This window comes from Entamoeba invadens (genome assembly GCF_000330505.1).
Source record: "Entamoeba invadens IP1 unplaced genomic scaffold scaff_1105074725849, whole genome shotgun sequence".
Taxonomy (NCBI): domain Eukaryota; phylum Evosea; order Mastigamoebida; family Endamoebidae; genus Entamoeba; species Entamoeba invadens.
The window spans coordinates 61,524-80,232 of record NW_004440189.1 but is presented as its reverse complement, the minus strand read 5'-3'; the positions used below and the strand labels follow the sequence as shown (position 1 = coordinate 80,232).

The window sequence follows — 18,709 nt, the reverse complement described above, 5'->3', positions numbered from 1 at the left end:
ATAATTCATCATATTTTAATTAAGAAGTTAATAAAAATACTTGACAATTTACTATAAAAAAACCCGACAAAAACACACCAATAATTCTTTTTTATTTTAAGGTCATCAATTTTTAAATATTTTGTAACCTTGACATTTTTATCTTTGATGTTAATAACATTTGAAATAGAATGTGATAGAATATTTATTTAGCTGTTTTATTGGGAAATTTATACAAATTTTACTATAATTCCTATTTTAGGCGGTATATAGTAATGTTCCTGATAAACTTCTAAAAATCAGGAAAAGTTCTTTATTTACAGATTATTTCCTGTTTATATAACACTCAATTGTTGATTTTTTTATTTGAAATGTAAATAAAATATAGTTAAATTTAATTTATATCGATAAGAGAATGAATAATTAATTAAATTAATTAAATATAAATTATATAATAATATCTTTCAAATTTACTAACTTTGTATGAATTATTACAAATAGTTTTGTTTTAGTTTTAATTGAATATTTAATACCCAACCAATAGAAAAACAACAAAGTCATGAAAAAAAAGCAGTGTTCAATTACAAACAAAATTGAGTTCATTTCACAGTGGTGTGTGAATCGACACCGATGGTGTGTGGATCAGTGAATGTTCCTCTTGATTTAAAGAAGCCAAAAATCATTTGCAAGACCAAATAGAACCAGTAAGTGTGAAGGATAAGCAACACACATAACAATCCAGTGAGTAATGAGTATACCGTCCAAGCCCCAGCAGTATGGTCTGGCACACAGAATCTCCCTTGGAATGCCGCTGGAATAATAAATCCACCGAGGGTAACCAATCTGAATCTCAAGAAAGTATACACAATCCCTACAAACGCGAACATAGCTGGTTTGTCATTTGGCATGTCGTGGAGTGACTTAGCGGTGTACATCGCGAAGTCTCCAACGTCGTGTAAAATCAAGACCAAAGTGCCTATTCTCACGTAATTGTTAATGAAACTAAAGATGACTAAGAATATAGTGGAGACGTGATGGAGTAAATTCTCGAAGTAGTCATTACGTCGTTCGCTTTGGATGTGATACACCAACGAATGGAAATGATACCCCAACTCCCAACAATAATAAAAAGTGATAAGAGGTGGTTGTTCTTGGTCGGGGTAGTTTTCCCAAATCAGTGACAAGTCTTGTTTTCCTTTTCCAAATAAATAAGAAGGCATCCAGTCCTCATTTCTAAATAAGACGACGCCTAACATAGTCGATATAAAGAAGTATATCATTTTGAAAGACACAATCCCAAAGCGCTGTACTCTAAAATCTTGAACTTCTTTGGACCATGTTGGATTCTATCAGTTAATGTTTCTCATCAGTGTATATATATATAAATGTACAAGTATTCTAAACACAAACCATCACTATGAATTTTCTTCCAAACTTAGGAAATAAGTCTTCGATCAATAATTTTCGAGACGTATAAATCAAAGAAAAAGGAATTATAGCCCACAAGAGGTTAAGTGGTGATGGGTAATAATCGGAAGTTCTTGAGAATGATGTTGGGATACAGATAAGTGCGATTGGCATCATTATTAGTATCTGCGTGATATTAAATTTGTCCTGCGGAGTCAAACTGGTAAAAACTCCAGTTAGCTTGCTGAGCATGTCAATTAAAACTGGAAATAGTGTTGAGGGTTCTTAAGCCAGAAGAAGGTCTTAGAAAAGTTGGAGGATTTTTATACTTTTTCCTTCGCTAACTTTGTTTTTCAATTTGAAAAAAATGTCCACCGTTGATTGTTCCTAACTATTTGAATGAACTGCCCGAAGTGGTAAGAAAAACTTTCCTGTTAATATTGTAATTATTTTTTTTCCAAATAAATAATTTACATGAAAAACAAGTCGATTGGATTCTTCTTTTGTCAAATAAAGTCACTCGTGTGTTTTTCACATCGAAATTCATCGGATGTTTATTTTTAGAATATTCAGATTGACTTAATGTCCCGCTATTCTCTACTTTTTTGAGGGAATTTGTCGGAGTATAGGTCTTATTATCGTTGTGCCATTTTAGTATTATTCGTTATATAGTAATATAATAGTAAATTATAGTATCATTAATTTTAGTATTTACAAATGTAATTATTGTAATGTTTTGCCATTAAAAAGTTCTTATTGTTCAGATTAGTAAATGTATTTTATAGTTTAATTAATTTGGTATGTTTAGTTCGGGAAGAAATAAAAACTTGAAATAATTAATCAAAGTATTGCTGTATTTAACCAAAAAAAAACAAATAGAAAAAAATATAAAAAATATATAATTGGGCGAGAGACCAAATCATCCTTTTTACTCAAAAAAACAAAACGTCAGAGGGAAAGTGCAAACGTGGCAACCGTTTTTGATAAAAAGTTGATAGTGTTAATATACTTTATTTTTTGAGGTTTTTAATTGGTACACAAAACAAAAAATTGCTGAAAAAAATTTTGAAAGCGAAATGAACAATTTTGTATAATAAAAGTTATTATAAAAATGAAATAAGTCAAAACAAGAAATTGAAATAATAAAATAAACAAATAGTGTGTTTTTTTAGTTCATAAGAAGTTATAAACATACAGTTAGTTCGGATTCAAATGAAACAAGTCTCATAATAAATTGAATTTGTCTCAAAACAAATTAAAATTGCACCTATATTCAATTTTGTTTCAAAACAATAAAAATTTGTCTCATTACTTTGTAATTTGTCCCAATAAAAAACAAAAGTGTTTCAAAATGATATAATGTTTCAAAATAATATTAAAATGTCCTAAAAGTAAAAAAATTTGTCTCATAAATGTGTAATTTTGTTCGATAAAGATTGTAACACTCTTTAAAAAACAATAAAAATATACACACATACTCTCTTTTGATAAAACTTTAATGTTTAATTTATATTTACAACTAAAAAATACTTAAAGAACACCTCGAGCGAGTAATTTTAACGCGACTAGTCTAATGAAATAATCAACACATTTTTCAAATTATTATCATCTACTTGAAACTTCCGGTTATATTCAATAGCATATTGAATATTGTTATTTTACTCTTGTTTATATTACTTAGTATTATCTCAATAAAATTTATGTTTTTAAATATTTAGTGATACATCGTTAATATACTTTTTATATAAAGTTTTTAATAAAGACGGAAAAATGATTGTGTGCCGCTTACACATCAAGTTTTCAGGTTTTGATGTTTCTATTGGAGTTTGTGTTGTTGGTAGTAAAGTTGTTGTTATTTGCATGTGTTGCTTTCAAAAGCATTTTATGATGGTAACTCACCAAGTTGTATTTAATCTAATTGATAATTTAAAAAACAAAAAATTGTTCGAACTTCACGAACAAATTTTACAATTTCTTAAAGTAACATATTTTTTAAGTTGTTCATTATTTAAAAGCAAGTTTTGATTTTTTAAAGTGTTATTAATTATTTAATTTCAAAATCCTTTTATCAAAAGAGAGTATGTGTGTATATTTTTATTATTTTTTAAAGAGTGTTACAATCTTTATCGAACAAAATTACACATTTATGAGACAAATTTTTTTACTTTTAGGACATTTTAATATTATTTTGAAACATTATATCATTTTGAAACACTTTTGTTTTTTATTGGGACAAATTACAAAGTAATGAGACAAATTTTTATTGTTTTGAAACAAAATTGAATATAGGTGCAATTTTAATTTGTTTTGAGACAAATTCAATTTATTATGAGACTTGTTTCATTTGAATCCGAACTAACTGTAATTGATAATAATTCAACAAGAAAAAACTCATCAAATTTGAGTTTTTAAAGAATTCAATTTATCCCTTTTTCACCAAATCAGATGATATTATTGTATAATTTGTATTACTAAATGTTCCCAGTTTTTTAGAATAATAAAATGTCATAAAACACTCTTTAATATGTGGAATTGCGTGTGAACAAAATAAATAAATTGTAAATACTCATTTATATTTATAATTTATCATTTATTATAAATAAAATTATTTTTAACTAGTATTTTGATAACTAATAGATTAATATAATTTCATCATATTATTATAAATAATATTTTTTTTATCAATCTAATTAAATTGAAGATAACAATAAAAGTGTCTGTTTATTCTTACAAATTGTAACATCCTATTAATAATTTCATTATACAGTAAAACCTCCCAAGAGCGGGAGGGCGTGGGAATTTTGTTCTCTCAAGAGCGGGCATTTTTAGCCAATCAAACCTTAATTACCACCCAATAGAGAACTCTATTTTTGGTTCTATTTTTAATCATGCCCGATCTCGGGAGAACCCGTTCTTTAGAGGTACCGCTCTTGGGAGGTTTTACTGTAATATGTATTGTGTTAGAATAAATTAGTTTTTGTTTATTTGTTGCTATTTTTAATTTAGGTTCGACAAAAATGAGGAAATTATAAAACAATAATAACAAATAATAAATTCAACTAGAATTTGTAATTATTAAGTTTTTTTTTATTAAAAAAAATTAGAATTCAAAAAAACAAAAACTTGCTACAATTACATAAACAAATAATTAAGGCAATTAACACTTTAAATAACATTGAACAAAATTCAAGTTGTCTAAAAATCAGGAAATTTCGAGTTTATTAAATAAATTTCCGTTTTTTAGAGTGTGTATTAATGGCTTAAACAATACACAAGTCAAAAAAGGAAAATCATCAAAAATTAGATTAATATCCCTGTAAAAACAGGCCAAAACAAAAATAAGGGCGTTATTTTTAGTGTTAAAGGATTTAAACATTATTGAAATTGGATGTTTTTTGAATTGGGTATAAACACAACTACAGCAGTTGGTATTGACATAATACCAACTGTTATAGTTGGTATTATCTCAAATAAACATAATTTCGATTTTTCTGTTACTATTTGGCAAAACAACAAACTTTAAATAATGACTGTAAATGCTTAAATACAATATTTGATAGTGATAAGAATAAATGTATTATATTTTATTAAATATTATATAAAACTATATAAAATACTGATTTATTGACTATATTATAGTTTTTCTGATTATATTCCAATATTATGAATAATACTATATTTTATTATAAACTGTAGTATAATACTTTTCATAGTTTTATGAGAAACATAAACAATGAGTATTATTATTATTAAATGCTTAACAACAACATTTTAAAATTCCAATTTTATTCAATTTAAATAACAAAAGCGAAATAATAAGTTCTTTGAACTTAAAAAATAACAAAAACTTTTCATGTCGACTTTGCGTGCGCAAAATCAAAAAATGTTTGACGAGAAAGAGGGGTACAGCAGCAGACTTCGTTTGCTCAATCAGTTCACGCAACAAGACTCCGATTATTCCGAAACGGAGAAACTCTTTGTGAAAACAAATGAACTTCAATACAACAAACTTCTCATTCAAATTTCTGAGAAGATGGCCAAGAGCAAAAAAACACTCGACACTGAGCAATCCACATTCCTTAGATGTCTTTCCTTATCACTTAAAGTCTTCGACAAAATGGCTTTCCGCCAGATCACAAGTCAAAAGTTCTTTGATGTCTGGAAATCTCTTTTGGTACCAACCACCCCGACTAAAGTGAAAACAGTTGCCTTCGAAGCCCTTGTCGATGGACTTACTGTGTGTGCAATCAAACCAAACGACTGGACTGAAATCTTTTTCAAGTGTTTGGATTTGAGTGTTTTCAAACGCCCGGAGGATAAAAGCGTTCTTGATGAAACGGGAGAAACGCGATTTCAAATTATGACGCATTACTTGTCGTATTTCATGGAACACGTGTTTCTCACAGAAGACTCTTTCATTTCGCTGTTTTCATTTTTCAAAAACATTCTTGAGGATCTTTACTTGAAGAAAGGTGAAGACGATGAAGTCAATAATGAGGCCCACACCAAAATTGTCACCGCACTCACTAAACTCAAATTTTCACATGTCGTGTATTTAAGTCGATATCAAAACACAATGGACGTTCTCGAGAAGGTCCTTGAAGTGATTTGTAGCAAGATGTTGGCTGGCGGTGACAATACAAGTTCTTATCAAATCAATATGGACGCTTATGTTGTCATCATCGAACATTACATTACTGGTGACTACACCAATGACTTGCAGTCGAGACTTGAAAAGAAGTCTGACGCTTCAAACTCGAATATGGTGATGATTTCTCCCGAGCGATTTAAAGAATTCCAAAAGACGGTGTTAAAACAAATAGAAGCCATGTTACTTCCTTTAAGCAAAGAGAACAAGAAGATCGACGACTCGTTCTATTCGTTTCTCACTGTTGTGAGAAGGATATTCACTGACTTCATCAAGCACTCAAGTTTCATCAGTTCCGAACTCAAAATTTTGTTGTGTCAGATATCGCGCGCACTCATCTGGAGAGTCAGTAATTTGATGCTTTCAAATTCGTCAGCACAAGCAGTTACTGGAGACATGAACGTCAAATTGTCTGATTTGGCAGTGAATATATTACCGTTGTGGGTGACCTTTATGAAGGATCAAAAAGAGTGGGATTTACTCTTCCAAAAGTTAAATATCTTCTATAACATCGACTTATACGTGAAGGAGATATGCGAGATATTTATTAGCATAACACAGTTGTATGTTATCAAACAGTTGTACGTCGAAGAATTTCCAAGTGTGGAGGATCAAAAGAAGATCCGACTGCCTTTTAGCATCAAAATAGCAAACACAAACAAATTGAATCAATTCAAGGTGGATACGATGGAGACAGACCGGTTATTCTTCTTTTGGCACAAAATGTTTTTGCTCATATGTGACGCGTCGTGTATAGCAACAGGAGAAAATTTGGAGAAGTGGGTCGACACCATGAAAGTGGTTGAAGAGACGTTTATTGTAGCAGATCAATTGATGAAACACAAAGAGAATATGGAGAAGTACGCCATATCAGTTCACGAGCAATTCTTCCCATTTTTTGTGTCGGTATTTAGTGGACAAACAAACCCTAAAGTTGTATTGAGCTCTATAACTGCTTTGATAGAATTGACTGTGCTGCCTGTTGAATATAACGTTTGTGTGTACGACACATTCTGTGGCTTCATTTTAGCTGCGTTTGAGTTCTCACAAGACATTGCAAACGAGATCATACCAAAATTGGGGAACATCTTTGTATATCGCCTCCCCGTGGAATGTTTGATCAAACCCATCATGAACTGCATAAAAATGTATCAATTTGATAAAGTGACTCCAGACGATGAATTCAATATATTACGACTCTTAGAATCGATTTCTCTCTATGATAAAAGGAATGATAGAGAGGGCAACGACACCTTTTTGAACTTACGATTGACCACCGAGTGCTACACTAATTTGGTTCGAGGCTTCAAGCAAAATGCAACAAAGGAATCTGTCTTGTGGGCGATTGGGACGACAGTAGTACTTAACACCATGAAAGTTAAAGATGGGAAGGACTTTATACCATTAATAGATATCATGTTGTCTTCACTCATTGAACTCCCATTCTTGAGTGAAGTTGGTCTTAAAGTGTTGGTGTTTGTTGTCCGAGAGATCGGCACACAGAACAAACAAATAGTCGAATATATCATTGAGTTCTTGACAAACCAAGTTCTGGTGAATAATTTGGTCGACAAGAGATTCTTCTTATTTACTCTCATCGAAATATTCCAAGCCAACGTGTACTTGTCGCTTGACTTCTATGAGTCGACAACGGCAATTTTGACGAAACTGATTAACACCGATTTGAAAGAAAATAATGACGTTTTGGAGGTTCTTGCATCACTACTTTTTCGATCTATGATGCATCAACGACTCAGCGAAAATATTAACAGCCCAACTAGCGACACGACTTGGTGGATGATTGAAAATTCGGTGATTTCAGTGACACCACAACAAGGCGGAGATGTCTCTGAAGTTGAGGTTCGAGACCCCACAGGCTCGTGGAGATGTGTTGTGAAAGTCCCAGAAACGAAAGAGAAAATTTCCACGGTAGAAGTCCCCAAATTAGAATTTAGTGGGAACGTCGAGTTTCAGAAGAAGGTGAGAAAAATCCACAACGCCCTTTCTGTCAAACTTGCGAGTGAAGAGAGCCAGTTCAAGAACTTGCGGTGGGTCAAAGAAGAGAGTGTGAGTCGACAACAAATCAAGGAGAAGACAAAGGAGAGTCAAATGAATGTGGCCTTAGAAGCACAAGTCCAGAGGTGTATGGTGGACATGGAGTTAAAGCCACGCATCGAAGAGTTTAAAACACCGGAACAGAAAGTCGCTTTAAAGAAAGAATGGGGATACATACTCTCATTGATGATGCAATACCCTACTAAGGTACGACCCGTTATAAGGAGAATAGACAGTACACAAGTCGACGATATCATTCGACAAATTGACACAAATGGGATGACACAGAAGTTACCAGTGAACGTCGAAGGCGATGAAACAGACGAAAGCTTCAAGGCGTTTTTGAACGTCTTGTTCGAGAAAAACATTCGGTGCCAAGTTGGTGTCACCAAAGAGATATGTCTTGACAAGACACACACATCCACTTTCACAATTGTCTGGGAAACTAATGATCGACTGAATTTTCTCAATACGAAAAATGGGGTTGTTATTGGTATTCGCCCGAGAGGCGATTCGGTGATGGTTTTCATTAACGCTGACCACGAAATGACAATCGGCCCACTTTATGATCGAATGGTAGTTGGTGTTGAATATATCATTCCTTTACTTAAGGAAACTATTCTCGCCTATTGTTACCAACTTGATCAAAGCATGTTTGTTTTTTAATTTAAAGTACTATTTTAATAATACAAAAACTATATAGAATAGCACAAAGTATTTTAATTCAAATACTTATAAAATATATTAAATATAATATATTATATAATTTAATAAAGAATATTAATAAGATAGCCTTGTAACACGTCTTGAGCTTATTAGGAAATTAAAAGCTGCATGTAAAATGGATGAAAGTCTCGGATCGTTCTATCAGGATGTTTCTTCTGCGTTTATTGTTCCGAATTAATTGAATTCATATCACATATTAAGACCGTTCATAGTAGAAGAGAAATAAAGTGTGTAGTCCGAAATATTGTTTTTATCTTTTTAAAGGAAAGTAAAAAAGTGGTTATCACGACACAAACTTCGGTTGAACTTGAACTCGTTTCTTAGAAATGTCTACAGCCTCGCCATTAGAACCAAACACCTTTGATTGGATAGAGGCGAACACCCCACAGACTTCGACAAATGATTTTAAGACTGCACTCCTCCCAGAAAATGAAGTCAAAAATAGATACTCTAATGTATTACCAAATGAAACAACACGTGTTCTAGTTCGGAAGACAGATTACATCAACGCAAATCATGTGTTTGGCAATCGATATATATCGTGTCAAGCTCCTTTATCCAATACAACAGAAGACTTCTACACAATGGCGTGGGAACAAGAGTCTGGTGTAGTAGTGATGTTAACCAAATTTGAAGAGAAGGAGAAGTCGAAGGCGTCTTCATACTTCCCCGACACACCGGGACAAATGAAACGGTTTGGTAACTTCACGGTCACGTGTGGAGCCGTTTTGTTTGGTGATCCACAAACAATAGGGCGCATGGAGATGCAAGCCAGAGAATTGATAATGGAAAACAAAACACTTGGGAAAGGGAAAAGGACTTTAATACATATCCATTACACAGGATGGCCAGACTTTGGGGTCCCACCAAACAGTTTAATCTTCCGTGATATGATTTATATTGTTTTATCATGTTGTGGGCGATATAAAGGAAAGGCGTTAACTGGACCTCCAATCATTCATTGCTCTGCTGGTCTTGGGCGGAGTGGGACATTTCTTGGTACATTAAGGTTTTACCAGCAGTATTTCAACAGTCTTTTGAAGAAGCCTGTGCCGTTTGTGTTCAACCAAAAGACGACAAAGGCCGGTGAACTAGAAAATCGGATCAATGCTATAGATAAGCCGGTCAGTGGAATTGAGTTGCGAGAATTACTTGCGAATGTGGTATTTTCGATGAGGAGTGAAAGAAAAGGGATGGTCCAAACTGCCGAGCAATACGAGTTTTTGGTGGCGAATGTTGGAGAATTCTTTCAAACGGTCTGGGGGAAAATGAATGGGAAGAAAAGTGAGTTGATCGAAGTCGTTAAGCCACTGATGTCAGACACTACACAAGAAGCAATCGACCCTTTCATCAAGAAAATCAAGAAGAAGAAGTGATTATTTTTCTTTTGTTATCGCCGCAACACGTAAGGATATAACGAGTGTCTTGAAAGTTAAATTACAAAGGGATTTGAGAGACCACAGACTATATAAGCCTCATCACCTAATAAATTCAACCAATTCCATTTCAACTTGAAATCACTGTGAAAGAGTCTGACTTCATATTGTCTGTGTTTGATATAAGCTTTTCTGTCAATTGTAATGTATCGGTCTAACACCCCTTCACCAACACTTTCAAAGGCTTGCATCCCTATGAGATACTTCTCTTTCGACTCGTTTTCTGTTGTTTGAAAGATGCCATACACCAACCCATCTGGTGCGGGCTGTGAAAAATGGAGTAATAAGTCCGGCTTTTGGTAACACACTTCGATGGGGTAAGTCGTGCCTATGACATATCCAACTATCGGTTTGAAGTCATTATCTTCTTTGTAATCCTCGTCAAGAATGTGGAAGTCATACAGACCGCTGGGTAGTAATTTGTTGAGAGAGTCACAAGTGTCAATTGTTGAGAAGTAAAAGATAGCGGAGTACTGCGCATAGTGACGCTTCGTCGCACAACACACCAATTTATAATTTGTGTCGACAGCAACTTCTGGTTTGACTTTAACAACAACACGAAAGGCGGTGTTTTCTGGTACAGTACGAATGTCGAGTATTGAATCGATGCTCATTTCACTCTGGCTTTCGAGTTGTTGATGTATTGAAATAGTTTTGTTATAAGTATTATACTATAAATTGTAGTTTTATTGTTCAATGATTTTTTCATCAATCTTTTGTAATGATATTTGACGACTTCTCTTTAATAGTAGTAATAATTAATAATATTAGTACAAAGGCATATAGTAAAATTAACTAGAGAAAACTAATAAAATCAATCCATTACAAATACATTCCATCGCTTAAGAACTCGTGCCTTGCTTTTTCGGAGACGTCTCTGATTATCGAGAGTGGTGTGACTTGTTGTTCTAATGGCTCGAGTTGCTCGACTTGTCCTATTGTTGTAAAATCGTGAGGTTCCGTTTCGACCTCGGGAGTATTTTCAAACTTTTTGAGCTGTCCAATTAAATCAGCCAACGACATGTGGATTTTTTTAGTTTTATGTGGGGTTTATATAGTGACCTGGTTGTAGTAAAAGTATAGTAAAATTATAGTATCCAATTTGTTATAAAAAATGTGATGAACACACCACCAGAAGGAACTTGGAAAAGAACTTTGAATACAACACAATGGATGGGGAATATATGGACATCGATATGAATGTGGACGACACTATGTCATTTCAGACGACAACAAGTACAACGAGTTTAGGGTTGCCAGTTTTAGCTGAAAGTGTATTAGGGAGTATCTCTGCGATTACAGGGATCGTAGTTTTGAATTTAGAAAAGACTAATAACTACTGTAAGGCTTGTGCGTTCCAATCAATCTTCCTCTTTTTGGTCTTTTTCATCTCATCACTCCCTTTCTTGATCCTTTGTCTCGCTGTCGGTGGCTTTTTCCAAACCATCTATGTCACAGTACTTATCATTTACATCGTCGTTAAAACTTTCTTCATTACTACCACTGTACTTAGAGCTAAATCTCAAAGCTTTATGGGTATCCCTGGTCTCGCTACTTGGATCCTGAACACCGCAGCTAAGCTCTGATTATTGTGTTTCCATAAGCTACTTCTTCATCATTTTTAGTATATTTAATAATTAATGTGTTATAATACTATAGTTTCTGTCAATTTGTGGTATTCAAAATGTTATGTGATCGTATAGTAAATAGTATAGTAAAAAATAGTAATATACATATGAAAGCAAAAGAAAAAAGTTTTCATGAACAACGGAAAAATCCTTTGAAAAACGAACAAATACAGAAGCTATAACTCTAATATACAAAACTATAGTACAGAGATAGAAAAAGTGAAGAATATCCACAAATCCCGAATATTTTGGTAAAAAGAACCATTTAATTTAGTTGAAAAAGCATAACTTAGTCCATGTACAAAATCAAGTCACCCTTCTACTAAACATGTAGTATAACAATAGTAAAATTATAGGAAAATATAGGAAAAAGCAACAAGAATAGAAGGTGAAGAACGATAAAGTGTTTATAAGAAGAAAAGAGCTTGAACTTGAAAAACAGTATGGCTCGCCCAACTTTGTTTAAGACGATATTGATAGGGGACTCGGGTTTGTATTGTACCAGAAACGTTCGATGAAGTTGACTTGTAGGTGTTGGTAAAACCAGTTTGATCAACCGTTATGTGAACAACCAATTTTCCGATGTGTACAAAGCGACGATTGGAAGTGACTTTTTGATCAAACCCGTCACGGTCAATGGGCAGACGTACACTCTTCAAATAGTTTGTTTAATTGTTGTGTGGAGAGAGAGGACGAACTCATTGATAGTGGGACACTGCAGGACATGAACGGTACAGTTGTGTTGTGACAACGTTTTATAGAGGGAGCGACTGTTGTGTATTATGTTTTGATGTCACGAATCGGGAGTCATTCAACCATCTCGAGAAGTGGAAGAACGACTTCATTGAAGGTGCAAATCTGACAAACCCAGGAAGTGTTCCCATTTTTGTTGTTGGCAATAAAATCGACTGTGATCCAAACACTCGTGAAGTTTCGGAAGAACAAGCCATGGAATGGTGTAAGCTACACAACCATCAATATTTCGAAACGTCGGCACTCAACGCTTCAAACGTCGGCGATTTCTTTAACGCTCTTGCAACTGAAGTCGTCGGCAGAAGAGAAGAGGACCAAGAGCCTGAAAAACCTCAACCAATCGAAATTAATAAAAAACAGGCGAATGGGGGGTGCTGTTAATCAGTGCATAGACTTAATTTATGTTGAATTTTGATGCGGTTGTTGTCTGTTTGTTTGTCCTTTTGTGTACTAGTTAAAAAGTATAGTTTTTTTTAATAAATGTGTTGATGTATAGCAAAAATAGGGTTGCCTTTTTATTGACTTGAAAAATTCTTCAAAATATGGAAAAATAGCATTGATTAGGGTTGTTTTCCCGATGAATTTGGCGATTTGGTAGTGATGTTTTCAAACAAATTTGATTTGAAAAAAGTTTACTAAATGAATTTGAAATTGGAGGAGGGCTTTTAGTGAATTTAAAGTGAAAAAAAAAACGAATGAGAAATAATAATAAAAAGTATTAGAAAAGAACTATAAAATATGGTTTGTACGAAACAACTCGAAAATGTTTCGGCGAAGGAGCCCCATTCACAAATAAAAGTGAAAACGAAGAACTCGGAAAAGTAGATGAATTTCAACAGTGATATCAACGAGAATTACTTTACCACTATGGAAGGGTATGACAGCTATACCTCTTATATTCACATTCCCGTCTCGACTGAGGTCAACGAAAATAATATCAAATTGTTGGGTAATATATTCACTAAACCAACATTCATCCCGCCAGAAGTCACTTCCCCTAACATCCCACTTTGCAAAAAAGAAGAAGGGACTATGGTCATGGACATCGAAGAGGGGTGTAATGTGGTTAAACAAAGTCCCGTCATAGTCATGGATGGCGTTGAAATTGTTATGGACGAGAGTAATAGGGACAGAATCGATAAGATCCAGAAGAACGTCCCTTGGAATTGCACATTAAAAAGAAGCGAAGAACTCAGCTTTGAGTTTAGCACCATAATTCCACAAACAGATGTTCATAAAGAGTGTCGCAAACTCGCAGAAGACCTTTTAACAACTAGTCAGATATATAGCGACTTGGCAAGAGAAAAACGCTTCACCCAAGAAAAGAAGAACTTTGTGTTTTCTACTTTTCATAAATTGGGGTTTGAAGACCTCATTGTTTCGGTGCACCGAACAAAGAGAGTAGTTACAGCGGTCGAACCATTGGATTAGTAATTATGATTTAAATTAATTCTGTTGTTTAGTTGTTGTTCTTTTTGGTGTTTCTTTATCATTATTCTTCTCTGTAACTTTAGTAAAAATGAAGGTACACATAGATGTGTCTCTATTTATATAGTAAAACCACAATCTTAAATCCTTTTTTACAATTCCAATGAGAAAAGAAACGTTCTAGTTTATTAATAGATTCATAATAATAAACTCGTACACAAGTATCCTAACACCGATAAAATTTAAATGAATTATTTGTGAAGGAGTCGAGCACCAGCAATGCCCGGAGTAGTCATCTCGTCGGGACACAAGATGATGTCAAGTTGTTCCTTTGTGAGAACGCCCTTTTCAAGAATGATTTCTCTGACTGGTCTGCCAGACTTGATGGCTTCTTTAGCAGTAGCTGAGGCGACTTCATACCCGACGTGTGGGTTCAAAGCGGTGATAATTCCGACTGAATTATCAACGAACCATTGCATTCTTTCTTTGTTTGCTTTAAGGTCCAAGACCAAATTGACTTTGAACGTGTTGAATGCGTTCTTCAAAATTTCGAGAGAAGTCAAGATGTCGTAGAACATGACAGGCTCCATCACGTTCAACTCAAATTGACCCGCAGCTGCTGCCCACATGACAGTAGTGTTATTACCAATGATTTGGAAACAAGTCTGATTCATCACTTCAGCAATGACAGGGTTGACTTTACCTGGCATAATTGAGCTTCCCGGTTGTCTTGGTGGCAATTGGATTTCGCCAAGTCCACATCTTGGGCCTGAAGTCATGAGTCTCATATCATTCGCAACTTTACTCATGCAGCACGCGATGATAGCAAGAGCAGCATGGACTTCCAAATACTCATCAGAATTTTGTGTTCCGTCGACCAAATCCTCGACGTTATGGACTTTTGTTTTCGACAATTCAGCCAATTTCTTGACAACTTCAGTGATGAAGACTGGCTCAGCGTTCAGACCCGTTCCGACTGCTGTTGCGCCCATATTAATACCTTCAAGGCATGACTTCGATCTTTCAAGTCTTTCCCACCCTCTTTTAATAATGCAGTTGTATGCTCTCAGCTCTTGTGCATAAGTGATTGGGACGGCGTCTTGTAAATGAGTTCTTCCCATCTTCAAGAAGTCTTTGAATTCGACGGCTTTCTTCTCGATTTCGTCGTAGACTGTTTTCATTTCGGCAACAAGTCTGTCGATCTTCCAGAGTCCAGCAATGTGGAAAGCAGTTGGGAAAGCGTCGTTAGTAGACTGTGACATATTAACGTGAGTATTTGCAGAGATGATGTCTGGTCGATATTTTTCGTGGCCAAGGATTTCTAAGGCGCGATTTGCAATGACTTCGTTGCAATTCATATTGAATGAAGTCCCAGCGCCGCCTTGAATTGGATCGACTACAACCCACTCATCAAATTTACCTTCAGCTAATTCATGAGAAGCTTGCATAATGGCATCACACTTGGTCTTGTCTAAAATACCATCTGCATGGTTGGCATATGCGGTAGCTTCTTTGACATACCCCATGGCATGAATGAAGTCTGGGTCACATCTTTTATGTGTGATTGGGAAGTTGTTTATGGCTCGAACCGTCTGAGCGCCGTAATAAGCATTCTTTGGGACTTGCATTTCTCCAAGAGAGTCTTTCTCGAGTCTGTATTCGGTCATTGTTTGGTACTATAATATTGTCGACAGGCCTTTTTATAAGTTGGAAAATACTTCGACAACAGAACGAAGAGCAAAAAAAGAACTCGTCGAAGCCTTTCGGCAGATCGAACCCAATTCTTTTTATGTTTTCGCAATCTGTTAATTTCATCTTTGTGACTGTTTATTACACCTTATGAGGGCTTGATTTGTTCCGTAATTCCGGGTTTCCCTCAAATCACTTTTTTTCTACTAAAATCTTGGTGAGTTTTGAAGAAGAAAAAGACTGGTAAACAATTGTAAACAAATGTATTTGACTGGAAGATTAACTATAATATAACTAAATTATCGGGAAAAAGTCCTAATTTGGTTGGATTTAGGGTAAAGATTTAACAAAAATAATTTCATTGCAAAGTGTTGTATTAAAAAATATAGTAACTATAACTACTAAATTTAGTAAAAAAAAAGTTTGTTTCATTTTAAATTATAACATAAAACTAAAATAAACTATATACATTTAATAATTTTTTTTGTTCGAAAATTTATAAATTCATTTCATTTTAAAGTAAAAATTCAGGTTTATTCTCAAAACAAAATTTTAGTCATTTGTATGTTATAATAAATATAAATATAATTAAAATTAAACCTATACCTTAATGATTTTATATTTTATATAATTTTATAATAAACTTAACTTGTCAAAACTTGCAGAACGAAACACATGTATTAGTGTAAGGTGTCTCAATCTTCAACATTTATTATCCCAACCAATTGATGTGCCTTTTCAATTCTTTTACTTCAAAGGTTATTACAATCAACGTTCTTCACTCGATATTTCTTATATTAAATGCTATTTCTTTTCTCCATCAATTAATACACCTTTTTATTGCTCATTCTAAATTTTAAAGTCAACGTATTACAATTCCATTATTTCAATCTGGAGATTGAGATGAAAGAAAGGAACGAACGAGCATTTAAAGTAAAAAGAAAGACAACACAAACCGCATGGTTACTAAAAATTCAATTGACAAATTTTCTCGATTTGAATGTAAACCAAAGAAATATCAATCACAAAACCAAATCATCTCGAATTTGACCTTTCTCCAACCTCTCGAGAGCTTGACCTTCCCACCCTTCTTCCTCGTCGGTCAAACGACTCGTCTCTGATGGACAATTCGTTAGGGTTTCTCAGCGACTGCCGTAGGGGTGGGCGCTGCTCCGTTCTTTCTGCGATGTATGTCCCGTCGGCGTTTAACATGATTCCTGGTGGTATTCTGTCCTTGTCAATAGTGCAAATCCCTTCGTCATCTTCAAACTTGAAATTTTTCATCCAATATTCCGTTCCCCATACGACCTTTGGGACTGAGTGAGAGCGGATGTCCGCTATTCTTTTTTGGAGTTGTGTTTTGAGTCTTTCTGCGTCGCTCCGTGTGGGAGTCGCGATGAACGCAAAGTGTCGCTCCGGCTTCATCGAGACACGAAGAACCCTGTGTAACTTCGTTTGCGATTTCTTTGATACGGTACTCGTTCCAGTCCATGGGAAGTTGCGTAAGAAGGATAACGTTTGTTTTGATACGAACGAAATTGTCGCTTTCAACGAACTCCCCGTTCTTCAACGTGTCGAGACAGATGTTGACGATATCCATTCCAAACGTGTTGTGCCTATTCCAATGATCGAGAAGTGTGCAGACCTTAATGCGAGTTTGCGAGGGCGTGTTGCAGATTCTCCGCACAATGTCTGGGAGTTTTATCGCAATAGCTTTTTCGACAGTGGTTGCGGTGTCATCCGCAAGGTATCTGATGAGCGAGTCAATCACATACAAAGCCGACAAGAGAAAACAGGGAGGTGCGGAGTCAATGAATTGCTCGATTCGGATGATGAGAATGTTGATGCAGTTGGGGTACCTGTAGACTAAGTCGATCAAACCCTCGAGAGGCTTGCACCCGACGACTTCCGGCCCGTGCGAGATGTCCAGCAAAATGTTGACTAATTTCATGTCGAATTGTTTTTGATCGCTGTTGTTCAAGGTTGACATGTTCTTTCTAAGTTCTTTTTCCCTTTGATTTTTATTCACTAGACAGTTAACTATTGTTTCTAGTTCAGTTCCTATTTTATTTACTACCCAATTCATATCTTTTTGAAAAACATTTTTCTCCTTTTGTTTTTGGTGAGGGTATTTCGACGCATTATTTTTCTAAAAAATTGACGTTTTTTATATGCGTTTTTTCGGGTATTTTAATAGATTATAATTTATAATTGTTTTGATATTATTTTTTTTAATATCTTTTTTATTGTTTTATTATTGTCCCAAAACCACATTTTGAAATAATTAATCACTATTTATATTATATTTAAACTATATATTTTAATTATAAGTGTTAACTGTGCGTTTTTGAAAATCATCAAGAAAACTTTAAAAAAAGTTAAAAAACTTGTGTAAACTATAACATGATGATTAAATATTATTAAATAATAATGTTGATCTAGAATAAGTCAACCAAAAATTTTGTGTTGAAAAAGATTTGACCAAATGATCAAACCGTTCAATCAATTCACTTAACCACTCAATTCATTTCTCCCGCCAACAAACAAATGTGCAAAAACTCCGTCAGGCTTTCGGGGATCCCTTCGAGGTTTTGTGCAGCACCGATTTTTTTCAAAAGTTCGTGATTTTTGAGATGGATCTCAATATTGTTTTCCAAAACTCCAACCACGTTTTTGTACCCTTCGAAATTTTTCTCGAAAAATTTGACAAGGCAAGATTCGATTTGGTCGGAAAGTGATTGCCTCTCAAAAATCACTTTTTTGATGCAACCTGCCACTAACTCACCTTTTTCCAAGTATTTCAGTACTGTAGTTATTATAGCCAAATCCGCCACATTTTCCTCGTTCAGCCCTATTAAAATCCCGTCGTCGACACTTTGAGAGTTCTGCGTGTCGTCATTTTCCACAGCCTTGTTCGTCAATAACAATTTTGCTCGCATCTCGTTAAACCACCCGTCGTC

The 18,709-nt window shown here is 34.5% G+C and overlaps 10 protein-coding genes across 10 annotated transcripts; 5 read left to right on the top strand and 5 right to left on the bottom strand.

Moving 5' to 3' along the window:
* Window positions 1–578: 578 nt before the first annotated feature.
* Window positions 579–1,560, bottom strand: EIN_222110 (longevity assurance factor, putative; the record flags this gene model as incomplete). Its single annotated transcript, XM_004254801.1, has 2 exons — window positions 579–1,325; window positions 1,390–1,560. The coding sequence occupies 2 exons, from the start codon at window positions 1,558–1,560 to the stop codon at window positions 579–581; spliced, it is 918 nt and encodes a 305-aa protein (XP_004254849.1).
* Window positions 1,561–5,269: 3,709 nt separating this feature from the next.
* EIN_222100 (hypothetical protein) lies at window positions 5,270–8,993 on the top strand (the record flags this gene model as incomplete). Its single annotated transcript, XM_004254800.1, has 2 exons — window positions 5,270–8,742; window positions 8,882–8,993. The coding sequence occupies 2 exons, from the start codon at window positions 5,270–5,272 to the stop codon at window positions 8,991–8,993; spliced, it is 3,585 nt and encodes a 1,194-aa protein (XP_004254848.1).
* Window positions 8,994–9,141: 148 nt separating this feature from the next.
* On the top strand, window positions 9,142–10,191 carry EIN_222090 (protein-tyrosine phosphatase, putative; the record flags this gene model as incomplete). The annotated part of the gene is made up of 1 exon (XM_004254799.1): window positions 9,142–10,191. The coding sequence occupies one exon, from the start codon at window positions 9,142–9,144 to the stop codon at window positions 10,189–10,191; it is 1,050 nt and encodes a 349-aa protein (XP_004254847.1).
* Window positions 10,192–10,247: 56 nt separating this feature from the next.
* EIN_222080 (hypothetical protein) lies at window positions 10,248–10,865 on the bottom strand (the record flags this gene model as incomplete). Its single annotated transcript, XM_004254798.1, has 1 exon — window positions 10,248–10,865. One exon carries the CDS (start codon window positions 10,863–10,865, stop codon window positions 10,248–10,250), a length of 618 nt encoding a protein of 205 aa, XP_004254846.1.
* A 555-nt stretch (window positions 10,866–11,420) lies between these two features.
* EIN_222070 (hypothetical protein) lies at window positions 11,421–11,837 on the top strand (the record flags this gene model as incomplete). Its single annotated transcript, XM_004254797.1, has 1 exon — window positions 11,421–11,837. The coding sequence occupies one exon, from the start codon at window positions 11,421–11,423 to the stop codon at window positions 11,835–11,837; it is 417 nt and encodes a 138-aa protein (XP_004254845.1).
* Window positions 11,838–12,322: 485 nt separating this feature from the next.
* Window positions 12,323–13,013, top strand: EIN_222060 (rab7, putative; the record flags this gene model as incomplete). The annotated part of the gene is made up of 3 exons (XM_004254796.1): window positions 12,323–12,368; window positions 12,411–12,541; window positions 12,588–13,013. The coding sequence occupies 3 exons, from the start codon at window positions 12,323–12,325 to the stop codon at window positions 13,011–13,013; spliced, it is 603 nt and encodes a 200-aa protein (XP_004254844.1).
* Window positions 13,014–13,457: 444 nt separating this feature from the next.
* EIN_222050 (hypothetical protein) lies at window positions 13,458–14,063 on the top strand (the record flags this gene model as incomplete). Its single annotated transcript, XM_004254795.1, has 1 exon — window positions 13,458–14,063. One exon carries the CDS (start codon window positions 13,458–13,460, stop codon window positions 14,061–14,063), a length of 606 nt encoding a protein of 201 aa, XP_004254843.1.
* Window positions 14,064–14,311: 248 nt separating this feature from the next.
* Window positions 14,312–15,727, bottom strand: EIN_222040 (aspartate ammonia-lyase, putative; the record flags this gene model as incomplete). Its single annotated transcript, XM_004254794.1, has 1 exon — window positions 14,312–15,727. The coding sequence occupies one exon, from the start codon at window positions 15,725–15,727 to the stop codon at window positions 14,312–14,314; it is 1,416 nt and encodes a 471-aa protein (XP_004254842.1).
* Window positions 15,728–16,784: 1,057 nt separating this feature from the next.
* EIN_222030 (hypothetical protein) lies at window positions 16,785–17,739 on the bottom strand (the record flags this gene model as incomplete). Its single annotated transcript, XM_004254793.1, has 2 exons — window positions 16,785–17,198; window positions 17,284–17,739. 2 exons carry the CDS (start codon window positions 17,737–17,739, stop codon window positions 16,785–16,787), a joined length of 870 nt encoding a protein of 289 aa, XP_004254841.1.
* A 529-nt stretch (window positions 17,740–18,268) lies between these two features.
* Window positions 18,269–18,688, bottom strand: EIN_222020 (hypothetical protein; the record flags this gene model as incomplete). The annotated part of the gene is made up of 1 exon (XM_004254792.1): window positions 18,269–18,688. One exon carries the CDS (start codon window positions 18,686–18,688, stop codon window positions 18,269–18,271), a length of 420 nt encoding a protein of 139 aa, XP_004254840.1.
* Between the last annotated feature and the right edge of the window lie 21 nt (window positions 18,689–18,709).